The sequence below is a fragment of the Pelodiscus sinensis genome, chromosome 1 (assembly GCF_049634645.1).
Source record: "Pelodiscus sinensis isolate JC-2024 chromosome 1, ASM4963464v1, whole genome shotgun sequence".
NCBI classification, from domain to species: domain Eukaryota; kingdom Metazoa; phylum Chordata; order Testudines; family Trionychidae; genus Pelodiscus; species Pelodiscus sinensis.
The window spans coordinates 278,443,794-278,457,340 of NC_134711.1; the positions used below are offsets into that span (position 1 = coordinate 278,443,794).

Here is a 13,547-nt window from a genome sequence, read left to right on the forward strand (position 1 = left end):
AAATGAAATGTAGCCTTCCCCACATGAGGCACCTTTGTCAAGCTTCAAGGAAGATTAATTAAAACATTTCCAACAGTATCTGAAGCAATAAAAGCAAAATGTGAAACTAAGAAAAATTGAGAATTTAATATTCAACAGTTAAAGTGTACTCTATGTTCTCCTGTGCCTTTGAGTCTGTCCTTGGTGTTGTAAGCCCAGTAAAAGTACGTTGATGCAAAGCTGTGTCACATTCAGACAATATCTCTTTCCACAGCAGTCAATTTAAAAAAAGGAAGTATTTAGCTAAAATTATTTAGGACATCACTGGAAATACTGACCAATTATGCTTCATTAGCCTTTTAAGCAAATTCTGCTAACAGTCTAACACACAGTCATACCTTTGGCCTTAGGTAATTTGGGAAAAGAAACATAGCAAGCTGTGTGGGAATCAGTCCATGATTCCACTCTACAATAATTACGGGTGACGTTCTAACAAGTTTTATCATGGGTATTCTAGAAATATAAAATATTAAGCATCTAGTCCTGCTTCTATTTAATGTAATAGGAGTTTTGCTATTTCTTTAATGGATGCAGGATTGGATGCTAAGTCCACTCTAAATGAATAAAAAGGAGAACAGTGAAATTTAAGTAATACCTAAGGATAAGTAAAGTACAAGGCAAAGACCAGAATAGTGCACCATGTGTTTATTGATGGCAGCAATAACAATTTCATATGTAAAAAGTATTTTGCTTCATATAATTAAGAACTTTTAAAAAGTCTCTTTGTGCTGATCTGCTCTGGATTTTTCCTGATCATACCAGCCATCTTTCTTATATCCTGTTCCTTAGGAAAAGCCAGAAGTTCTGCTAGAAGTCTTGAGCAATGGAGAGAGAGAGGAGTGTCGATGACTTTTCCCCTCCCAAACGAATTGCTAAATGAAAAAAATAAGAGATATAAAAGACAAATCTGTTTTTGCACAATGAGTACTTAACTATTTTTCATCCAAAAAAGTATATATCTATTCTACAGGTTGAACCTCTCTAATCCAGAAACATCCGTCGTCCAGAATGATTTTAGTTAGATGGATGTCCAGTTTTCATGCATGTGGCCAAGTTTCCCGGGGTCTCAAAGTTTGTTTACAGTCCTGGCTGTCCGTGTTCTGTGCTCTTATTTAGTTCTAATTTACTCCTAAATGTCCTCTAAAAGCACTATAAAAGCAGTGGAAATGTTGGTAATTCTGCTAGACAATACTGACCTCCCGTGGTCTCGAAAATTCTCTCTTTTAGAAACAGGTCAGGTCTCAAGGGTTCCGGACTAAAGAGGTGCAGCCTGTATTGTACTTACAGAGAAATAACCCTTTATTTTTTTAAAATATTTTTGCCCCACCTCTCCATTTAAAATATTTGAGGTGGCTTACAAAATTAACAGAAAGGATATAATCCAACGTTACTGTGCTATAAAAAACTAAACAACTCTCTCCCAAACACTTCCAACCAATGACAGCCTATAAAAATGACATTTATATTTTGGTGAGAACTTCAAGCAGGATTTTCCAGGGACTTTGACAAAGAGGTTTAGAACAATTATCACTAAGCAAAGGGAGGTCTAAAAAATAAATAAATGTTTTTTAGGATCATCTTAGCCACTCACCAAAACCCTTAATGCATGAAAGCACAGGCATTTTCCTATTTTAGTTACTCACCTCCCTCCCCAGTGCACTACATTACAATGAGGTTATCTCTGGTAAAGGTGGACTAGACGGTATTTTAATTCAAAGTCAGGATCCTGATTCTGATACAATACTACATAGAGTGAGTAATGGTATGTCCTCTTGGGGTACAATCATTTATTTTATGATGAAGAAAGTTTATTATACACTTATCTGGTGAAATTATGTTAATGTTAGTTTATAAATCGATGTTCTATACTGACTTAGTAATATTGGAGATTGCTTTGTTAGGGCTTGTTCTGTCTTGTTAGACATCATTGTGCTATTGCATGAGTGAGGTACATGTGTATCTAAATAGATAAAAGATGCAGCAAATTACAAGAGGGAATGAAAAAACTAAGGTGCCAGCATAATCAAGACCTTGAGGCCCTAATGGCTGAAAAGTGCAGACTGACGAGCCGAAAGTCCAAAAGGTATCTATCCTAAATCAAGAACAAGATAAGCAGATGGAAGATAGCTGTGAAAACAACCAGCTTATGATTAATAATCCTAACACTGCTGATGAAAGAGAACTGTGAAAACAACATATTTGTGATTAATGATCGATCCAAGGATGACATAGCAAAATCTATAAGCTAAAAGATTGGTGACAGCAAGGGGGACTGGGTTCATTCTGTAACAATGGAGCTTCGGTATGCATCTGACAGAGGTCCTAAAAAAGACACTAACAAGGCCTCAGACCAATTTCCTTTATAGATTCTGTTGGATTCCTCCCACATTCCACAAAGCAATCCTCGTAAAATAGAGCTTTCAGATATACTTCAGTGTCCAAATGGATTAGTAAAACATAGGGGGTACGTCTAGACTGGCAAGCGTCCGATTTTCCGCAAATGCTTTTAACGGAAAAGTTTTCCGTTAAAAGCATTTTTGGAACAGAGCATCTAGATTGGCACGGACGCTTTTCTGCAAAAGCACTTTTTGCGGAAAAGCGTCCGTGCCAATCTAGACACGCTTTTGCGCAAAAAAGCCCCAATCGCAATTTTCGCGATCAGGGCTTTTTTGCGCAAAACAAATCTGAGCTGTCTACACTGGCCCTTTTGTGCAACAGCTTTGCGCAAAAGGACTTTTGCCCGAATGGGAGCAGCATAGTATTTCCTCAAGAAGCACTGATTTCAGACAGTAGGAAGTCAGTGTTCTTGCAGAAATTCAAGCGGCCAGTGTAGACAGCTGGCAGTTGCTTTTGCGGAAAAACTTGCCAGTCTAGACACAGCCATAGTCCTAAAATGAAATACAAACTCTTACTTCTGAGATGGTTAAAAGTGTAACACATTTCTGGAAAGTGAACAGCTCTGTCAATTTTTCAAAAGATTCTTGCAGACACTGAATGGGGGGCGGAGAGGGAAGGAGGGTGCAAAGGAGGGAATTAACTTGTATGACAAATTCCATAAGGAATAAAATCAGAAGACTGTTTTACTTGGAATCATAATTTTAGCTAGTCTCATGGGGTAGTGATGTTAGTCTGTATCTACAAACACAGCAAGGAGTTCTGTGGCACCTTAAAAACTGACAGATTTATTTGGGCATAAGCTTTCATAGGTAAAAACTACATCTTCAAATGTATGGAGTCATCTGAAGAAGTGGTTTTTACCCACAAAGAGCTTATGGCCAAATAAATCTGATTAGTCTTTAAGTGGCACAGTATTCCTCATTGTTTTTATATTATTGAGTTTATAAATGTAATGCAGGCTCACATTTAGACAGACAATATCCTCCAGTTGCTTCTCCTATTATCTTTGATACCACTTCACTTCTTTTCCTAATTACAGAATTAGAGGACAAAAAACTATAAATACAACTTTGCCTTAAGATATTAATTTTTTTGGTATAAAAATAGAATACTTTTGCCATGAATTATAATAAACATTTTGCTCCTTGTAATAATTTTCTGTGTTTGATATTGGAAGTTTCGCAAATGCAATCTCAAAGTTAATAATAAAAATGAAAGTTGGTTATCATCAGATTTAAACATGTTATTAATATAAAACATGCACACAAATCCACAAACACCTGTGTATAATTTTCACATTTTAAAATAGCTTATATTAGTCATAGTTACTGACATGTCACATAATATGCAAGACAAACAACTCATTTAATTTTTTTAACCTTGTGCAACTGAAGATTCGTATTAGTGTGCAAATGATCTAGAATCATAGTGATTTGCAAAGACAATGAATATTGGATATGTATAACCCCGTTACATTTTATATTTGAGCTGCATAAATAAACACTAAACTACATTGGGACTGATAACATTAGCCAAGGTACCACTGGCTATTAAATACATTTGGCCAATAACCTTATTTCCCTGCTTCGGTTTTGCTGCATTTCACCACCATTTTAACAGTGATTCCAGCCAAGAAATCTTTCTCCCATGCTTCCAGTTTGCCAGACACTGACACCAGCCTTCTGGTGAAGCTGTGTGTATGGTCTCAGTAAGACCCATAATTCAGGGAATGGACCCTGAATCAATTGTGCAATGACAATAACTCTGAGAAGCCAGCAGCAGAGGGAATTGAGCAGATGGAATCTCAGTGCAATGGCAGTTTCTTCCATAATAAAGTGCATTAATTTATGGAGTGGCATGACTGAATGTACTGCGTGGGATATCCTACTATAAATCCAGCCCAGGGCACAGGCTGATATGGAACCATTGTGGACATAGCTTGCATGGGTCTGGTCTGGGTAGGATTTTGCAGAGGGGATGTTCCACCCATACTATGCAATGAATACCACTTGGCTAGGTCTAGATTGGCATGATTTTCCACAAATGCTTTTAATGGAAAAGTTTTCCGTTAAAAGCATTTGCGGAAAAAAGAGCGTCTAGATTGGCACGGACGCTTTTCCGCAAAAGCACTTTTTGAGGAAAAGCATCCGTGCCAATCTAGACGCTCTTTTGCACATTTTCGCGATTGGGGCCTTTTTGAGCAAAACAAATCTGAGCTGTTTACACTGGCCCTTTTGCGCAAAAGGACTTTTGCCCGAACGGGAGCAGCATAGTATTTCCGCAAGAAGCACTGATTTCTTACATGAGATCATTAGTGCTCTTGCAGAAATTCAAGCGGCCAGTGTAGACAGCTGGGAAGATTTTCTGCAAAAATTTGCCAGTCTAGACACAGCCCTAGTGTTTCTGAGGTGAGAGGACACGGACTTTTCTTGGTCATATGCTAAATTACCTTGCTGTCTTGGGAATTTTTCCCTTTAATTTTGGCAACTGAGCAGTCACAATTTATTCTTGACTCATGTTTGGCACTTTGTTTAGTATCTTGTTCCACACACAAAAGCTCATGATACTATTTTTTTTTAAAGTTACAGGCTAACATAGCTACCCTTCTGAGACTTCCATAATAGAATTATTTTAAAAAATTGAGATTATTTAATTTAGTGAAATGAAAATAAGGGATTTAAGGGGCAACCAAAATTAACTATCATCTTACTCTCCTTCATATTGCAAGAACAAAAGGATATTGACTTAAAATGAAAGTCAACAAATTTTAGTCTCTAAAAAGAACATTTTGCCGTGAGATAAAAGAGTGAAATCCTAGAATTTCGCATTGGCCGCTCTGGGGCCAGGATCTAATTTATAGAGTATAAAGGATTCAAAAAAGTATTAGGCATTTATATAATTAATGATAACATTCTCAATTACATAATAGGTAAAAATATAGAAAGGGGGATGGGTAGCAACCCTCATATTTCCCAACATAAGGAAACCACTAACTGATTTTTAGGAAGAAACTTTTTCCAATGAGCAAATTATTCTATCAGGGTACATCTACACTATATAGATCGAAACTGCCGCTCTCTATCTTCCAGAGTTTGAATTAGTGGTCTACTTAAGATAGCTAATTCAAAGTGAGAGGGACACTCCAGCTGATGCTGGTAACCCTGCTTTCATGAGGAGTAAGGGAAGTTGAAGGGAGAGTGTTCTCCCTCTGAGTTCTTGTAGTGTGGAGAGTGCCAAAGCCAAATTAAACTACTGTGGCTTCAGCTACACAATTAATGTAGCTGAAGTTGCTATCTTAATTCGACCTTGTCCTGCAGTTTAAACATACACTCTATGGCAAATAAGATCTTCCTAACATTGTTGCAAACTGTCTAATGTTTTTTTTAAGGATCTCTCTAAATTATAGTTAGATGGAAAAATACCTGCACAACAAACAAACATACTCTATAGTTAGTAATTAAATTATGCTAAGAAAACTGATAAATATAATTTATTTTAAAATAGAGGATTTTTTAAAATGTGTCTCATGAAACTAACTATAATTGCTCAGCATGTTTTATCCTAAGTCCCAATAAAAAGCCCCTGAAATATCGCTATACTTTACCCTCATAGTTAAAAATTATTCTGCAGCTGAAGGAATTAAATTTTTCCTTTTTCAGTTCATCATAGAAGCTATTTATTTCAACATTTGCTGAGAAAGATACATCAAATAGCTGTTTCTCTCCCAGAACTTGGGGTTTTAAAATACAGTGAGGAAGAACGGATTAGTTAAAAAAGTAGAACAAACCAGATGAAAATGTGGGATATGATTGGAGGACTAACAGCACCCAGGTTTCATTATCCTACATTCTCACTGCAAAGTAGATAGACTACCAGCCCAAGCTGAAGTGAAACCCTAACTAAAGTCATACCTGCTAATTGTCTTAAAAGCGCCCTCAAAACTGGGTTAGGATTCAGTATGGAGAGAAGAGGATTTGGGTTGAGACCAACATTAATCTAGACTAATTCTGTAGTGAAACCATACTCTAGAAAATGGACCTTGAAAAGGAATTTAGAGCAATATATTCCAAGCAATGAGAGGAGGAAGAGGACAGAAAAAGCCAACCACAAATTAAAGTACTTGCTTAATAAAAATAAACAAGAAAATGAGAGGCAAGTGAAAAAGATTCACTGGTTAATGCTTACCAAACACGATGACTTTTAAGACCTATCACTTCACTCATTATAGACTCTTGATCAACACTTAAAAATTGAAGGATTTATTAGATCCTCAAGTAAGAAAAAAAGCTAACACACAGGGCATACTTGGTAACTCAGCTGTTAACTGTATTATAGTTTTAATTTGGTAACATCATGCTTTTTGAGTATCTAGAGCAGTGTTTCTTAAACTTTTTAAGACCAAGGAACATGAAACAATTTTTTTTTTATGAGGAACACTAAGCATTTTTTGTTGAGCAGAGCAAAAAAAAAAAGGGGGGGGGGAAGTCATCGAGCAAAAAAAAAGGTTGAAGGTCGCCTGGCCCCTTTAAGGGTGGCCATTTTGAACTCTGTTGTTCTCCAAAGCACACCTCTGACTGCATCGCAGCGCACCAGTGTGTTGCGGAACACAATTTAAGGAACACTGATCTAGAGATTATATGGTTTGCTTTTTTAATTTTGTTAGTATAGATGCCAATTAAATTTTCAGAGAATGAATCATCGACATTTTAAAATCAGAAACTACAAAGAAATTAATATACTATGGCTACAATGAGATCTTACCTAACAATTCAGACAGTGAAGATTTGCAGTTTTTTGTGTGAGCTTAAGTCCAGTATTCTTTCATATAACACTTCCATGTTTGGTCCATTGAGATCTAGGCTCTAAAGTGAGAGTTGTGAACTCTTTGTTGGGCTCATCAAGTCAACACAAAAAGAGAAGTTACTTGGCTGTGTATATGGCTCATAATGGGCCAGATCATGAGAGTCTTGGATCAAGGAAGATAATACTGATTTCAGTAGGAATTTCACCTATGTATATGAGAGGAGAGTTTGGAAGGTTGGACATGGAATACAAGGAACAGGCATCTGGACAGGAAAAAACAGGAGCAGTCCCCTGGTAACAAATTCCACAGACTGACTGTAACTTGTGTGAAGGAGTATTGCCTTATGTTCTTTTTAAACGTGCTGCCTACTAAATTCATTGGGTGACATATGGTTCATGTGTTATGTGAAGGAATAAATAACACTTCCTTTTTCACTTTCTCCACACCATTCATGATTTTACATACTTGTATTATATACCCCCTTAGACATTGCTTTTCTCAACTGAACAGTCCCAGTCTTTTTAATCTCTTCTCATATGGAGGTTGTTCCATATTCCTAACTTTGTATTGCCCTTCTTGGTACTTTTTTCAAACTCTAATATAGCTTTTCTCAGATGGAACAGAAATAATTTGATTCAATATTTGAGGTGGAAAAATATGATGGACTTACACTGTAGCACTATGGTATTTTCTGTCTTATCTATCTTTTCTAGAGGTTCCTAATATCCCGCTGCCTTTTTTAACTGCTGCTATACATTGAGTGGACACTTTCAGAGAACTATCTACAATGACACCAACGTCTATTTATTGAGTAACAACAGCTAACTTGGACCACGTGGTGCCACTTCCCCTCCACATGACATACTCTAATATTCCTATATATTTGTACTCCGGTATTATCATGTCCCATGGATTATCATGATTCCACAACGTTTCTGCGATGCCAGTTATATCAATGAACTAATTTATTACCAGGCACTCAAGTTCACTCATCTTAAGACTCCTTGCAGTTGTATGAAAGCATTTATAAAATGTATCACTATTTAGCTCTATGCCTTCATGTGACATAATTAAATTGGATTCTTGTTTGTCTGCATTTCTTTAATTCCTGCCTGTGCTTTTATCAAACTCTATTCCTCATCTCTTGAATAGGATATAGAGTATCCCTGTTAATAAATCCTTCCCTAAGGGATGTGTCTACTCAAACTATGTGCTCCTCCACATATGTCAGCTTCCCACCACCACCCCCAGGCTTTGTTTAAAAACTCCTCTGTGGCATTTTTAATTTTGCATGCCAGCAATCTGGTTTCATGTTGGTTTAGGTGGAGCCCAAACTTCCTATATAGGTTGTTCCTTTCCCAAAAGTTTCCCTGGCTTGTAATAAACCTAAATCCCTTCTCCAAACACCATTATCTCATCCACTCATTGAGACTCTGAGATTCTGCCTAACTAACCTACCCTGACTATGGAACCAGAAGCATTTCAGAGAATACTACCATGGTGGTTCTGGGCTTCCAATTTTTCTTAAAACCCCAAATTTGGCCTCCAGAACCTCTCTTCTGCCTCTCCCTATGTCAGTCGTGCCTACATCTGCCACAACTGAGCATTGTGCATGAGTTGATCTAGATGGCATGAAAGGTCTGAAACTTTTGTACCAAACTGGCAATTCACCAAGAGACTCTCCCGGTCATTACTAGCCCCACTATCTGTATGTCCAATAATTAAATCCCTCATTAGTATTATCTGTCTTTTCCTAATAACTGGGATTCCTTCCTAGAAGGGGTATCTTCTGTCTGAGAGAATATTGTGACATCATCTGAAAGAAGGATCCCAAGTACAGACTACTCCCCAGTAGTAATGCTGGGCAGGCAAGGGAAGCTCTCATGTCCTGACACAGCTCCCAGGAATGAGTGCTGGGTGGGGGGATAGATTGAAGCAAGCTCCTTGTGTCCCAAAACCTTTTTTCCCACAGAAATGCTGTGGGGGAGGGGAAGAGAAAAGGGGAGTGCATTGGGTGTGGAGCAAGTCAGATGGGGTCCCACTTGCTTTGGGTCAAGGACCCTGATCTGTCTCTGTGAACACATGCCACCTATCACAAGGCAGGCAAAGATATATACTGCATTCAGTGCAATAAACTGGATAGATCCATTCTGCTGTTAATATTCAGATATACCTCATCAAAACATTCAAGGAAAAAAATGCCAAATATATATTTTTTTATCTGTCTATGTTTAGTCTACACAATTATGTCAGCACAATTTATAACCTAAACAAGATATTATCTCTTTATAGTAAAAACAAAACAAAACAAAACTGAATCAACACAGAACAGTATCAAATTTATTCTCCAAAAGCTTTTTTCTCTGCCTGATAGCAAAGGGTTGATTCTGAAAAAACAGACAATAGTAAATTTTTATTTTAAAGATTACACAATGTTTTATCATTACCTATACAAAATATTTTAAAGGAAAATACGGAACTTTTTAATTGAGTATAATTGTTAAAACCAAGTATTTTACAAAGACACAAACACTCTAGTACATGCATTAAGCTGTAATAATAGTCATTTCTATGTGTGGGTTTTTGGCTTAAGGCCTCATAATACTACTGAAAAATGCTATTTTTACAATACAAAGCAGGCCATGTCATGTTATTGCTTACTTATTTCAATAAAACTTTTTATAAGAAACACCCATTCTTCCCCTTTAGGAACTTTAAATTGTAAATATGGACCTAGTATTGCATAATAGAAATTACCATAATTTATTGTACTTATTCAATCTACTCAGCACTGGAAACTCAACTCTGAAGGCCTCCAGGCAACCCTATCATTGGCAAAGCTTCAGAAAATAATTTGACAAAGTTATTTTTCTTTTCAAATGCAGCAACTCTGAAGAAGTCATATTATAACCAGTAGGGTACCAGATGTACTTTTGTTGAAACTGAAACCCACAAATAAAATGTCACCATCACATATTTACCTTTTATTTTTTCCTATTAGTTTCTAGCCCTTGGGGGCTGATAAAACTGTTGGGTTGGTCGCGTGGACCGTCTTGGCTGGCCATCACCTCCTCTGCGGAATTCTAGAGTTTGTTCATAAGCATCTTCCTCCTCCTCCTGCAGGTAAACAGCATTGTTTTAAATGTAGACAGTAAATAAATGTATTACATAAGAATAGAAACTGCTGCTTTTATGCTGATAATCACACAGGAAACTACCATCATGTGGAAATCACCATAATAGATCACTCTTTCAAACTGTTTCAAAACTAGATCTCAGAAACAGTAGAAATAGATATAAGGGAGCTGAAGCAAAGACAGACATATATAAAATTACAAATTCTTTTCCAAAAGTCATACAAGCAATATAATCAAGAAGCAAGATAATTTTGCCCAAACTAGTGACAGCTGGAGAAAGTAGCTTGAAAGATTAGAAACATAAGCAGAATGTAACAAAGAGAAATTCAACAAGGAAAAATGCAAGTGACGAAATCTTGGGAGATCTGTTCAGAAATGCAGATCTGACACATGAGCAGTAATGCTGTAAAGACCAACAAGCAATAGTAGACAGCATATTAGATGTTAATTTGTGATGTGCCATGGTAATAAAAATAGAATCTCTACACTCAGAGGCACCAAGTAATATCACCGAGAAGTAATTACACACCTAGAATATTGCATTCTGTCCTGCGCACTTAAAAAAAAAAAAAGATATTGACAAATTACAGGGAGTTCACAGAAGAGCAACAAAAATAATTAGGGGGTTGGAGAGATTGACTTATGAAGGAAGATTAAAAGCGCTAAATATATAGCTTCTCTAAGAAATATTTTAAAGCGCAGAATGTTAGCTGTCTACAAAATTTAAAGGGTGTATACATTAAGAATGGGAAAGAAATATACTGTGTGGCTCAAGAGGACACAATTAAGAAAAATGGCATGACAAAGGGATATTTAGGCTTAATATCGGGGGGAAAATACTGACATGAGTCCCTGGTTACTGATCAGAACTGCTTGGAAAACTGGTGCAAGCAAACAATATGTACTTTAATACAGCTAGATATAAATGTATACATTCAGGAACAGAGAACGCAAAACTCTACTTGCAGCATGGGGAACTATATCCTGGGAAGCAGTGACACGGAAAAATATTTGGGGATCATCATAAATAACCAGTTGAACATGACCTCTCACCTCAGTGTGATACTATGGCTGAAAGAACTAATGTGACTGTGGGATTCATAAATAGTGGAAATCTTGAGTACGAGTAGAGAGATGACTTTACCTCTGTATATGGTACTAGTGTGACCTCTGTCAGAATAGTGTGTCCAGTTCTGGTATCCACAATACAAGAATATTCTTCAAAAATTGGAAAGGGTTCAGAGAACAGTCATGAGAATCATTAAAGGATTAGAAAACAAAGAGCTCAATCTATCTTAAAGAAGAGACATTTAATAGGTAATAATTACAATGTGAAGGTAGCTACATGGGGAACAAATGTTTCATAATGATCTCTTTAATCTAGCAGAGGAATATACAACATGTTCCAATGCCAGGAAGTTGAAGCTAGACAAATTAAAATGGGAAATGAGTATCTTTTTAACTGTCAAAGCAATATAACTACTGGAATTATTTAACAATAGTGAATTCTTCATCTCTGACAAATTTTAAATGAAGACTTAGATGTTCTTCTAAAGATTTTATAATGGAGATTGCCTATCTCCTAGAACTGGAAGGGACCTTGAAGGTCATTGAGTCCAGTCCTCTACTTTCACAGCAGGACCAAGTACCATCCCTGACAATTTTTTGCCCCAAATCTCTATACAGCCTCCGCAAGAATTGAACTCACAACACTGGGTTTAGCAGGCCAATGCTCAAACCACTGAGCTATTCCTCCCTCCCTTGGAGATGTGCTCCAAGAATTACTTTGAGGAAGTTCAAAGGACCGTGTTATATAGGAGGTCATACTAGATTATCACAATGATCCCTTTCAGACCTTGGAATCTATGAATCTGTGACTGTTAAACAATCCCTCACAGCAGGAAGTGAAAGCTCAAGTTTTTGAGATATTAAAAGGTAGCCTGGATGAAGTGTGAGAGACTGTTTAACAGTCACCGATTTATAGATTCTAAGGCCTGGAAGGGATCAATGTGATAATCTAGTGCCTGGAGCACATCTTTAGAAGAACATCTAAGTTTTGATGTAAAAAGTGTCAGAGATGGATAATTCACTACTGGTAAGTTATTCCACTAGTTATATTGCTTTGACAATTAAAAACAATCCTGCTCTGGGGATTGACAAGATGACCAACACAAGAAGATGTGTGTCAAAGTGGAGTCTCCTCATCAAATACAACATATTCTGTTCAAGAAAACAATTATTTTTTACTGAGGAGTTTTTCAGAGAAGTAGGATAGAGATTGTGAAAAGTGGAAAAAAGGGGGCATTAGTGGTTGATCTCCATCCTTAATCTTATGTTATCCATCACTGAATATCAAGTAGAGGAAACTACTATATAACTTTATAAGAAAAATGCTAATAAAGGGCTACAGGGAAATGTTAGCTCAAGAGACAGAACAGAAATCCCACACAGTGAGTAAATCACTTTTGGTTCCCTCTTGCTGGTAGATTTCCTCATCATGAACAGGAATGTAAACCCATACAAGAAAGAGGACAAGGGAGAATTAGGATGAAAAGACCAAGATGATGATAATTAAGGCTTATTGGTTGCTTAAAAATTCACTACGAATCCGCAAGCATTGAAAACTGATACAATATAGTGAAGTTACTCACCTTGGTGCAGTAACTGTCGTTCTTCAAGATGGTCCCCGTGGGTGCTCCACTGTAGGTGCTGGGCTCGTCCCGGTGCCGCAGAATGGAGACTCTTCAGTAGCAGTACTCGGCCGGACTGCGCATGCACGGCAGCATCTCGCGGCATTCGCGCTCTTTTCTGTGCTCGGCCCCTACCAGTTCCTTGAGGCTGCCTTGGAATCTGTGAAACAGTAGAAAGAAAGAGAGACCCAAAGTGGAGAGGAGGGCGGGTAGTGGAAGACCCACAGGGACCATCTTGAAGAACGACAGTTACTGCACCAAGGTGAGTAACTTCGCTTTCTTCTTTGAGTGGAGTCCCCATGGGTGCTCCACTATAGGTGACTAAGCAGCAGTACCCTCATGTGCCGGAAGGTGGGATACAGAGTACCTGTTTGTCTGCTGATGAGAGCACCACTTATGCCACCACAGCGTCGAGAGCCACTTTTGTCAGATAGAGTAGTGTTTAACAAAGGTGGCATATGAAGACCACGTGGCTGCTCT

At 37.5% G+C, this 13,547-nt stretch overlaps 1 protein-coding gene across 12 annotated transcripts in view; it reads right to left on the bottom strand.

The window, feature by feature from the left end:
- Positions 1–669: 669 nt before the first annotated feature.
- Positions 670–13,547, bottom strand: part of TDRD3 (tudor domain containing 3) — a 219,654-nt gene continuing 206,776 nt past the window's right edge. For 5 of the 12 annotated variants that reach the window (XR_012900634.1, XR_012900632.1, XR_012900626.1 and 2 more), the window contains 3 exons: positions 13,029–13,227; positions 10,222–10,357; positions 670–911 (listed from right to left, as the gene is read on the bottom strand). Coding sequence is in view for 2 of the 12 variants with exons in the window: in XM_075918923.1 (XP_075775038.1) it covers positions 10,238–10,357 (120 nt within the window). In the remaining 10 variants the exon portion in view is untranslated. Of the gene's footprint in view, positions 912–3,400; positions 3,466–7,197; positions 7,299–9,380; positions 9,628–10,221; positions 10,358–13,028; positions 13,228–13,547 lie in introns of those variants that run through there. The other 7 variants (XR_012900627.1, XR_012900629.1, XR_012900630.1 and 4 more) reach the window with 7 other exon arrangements.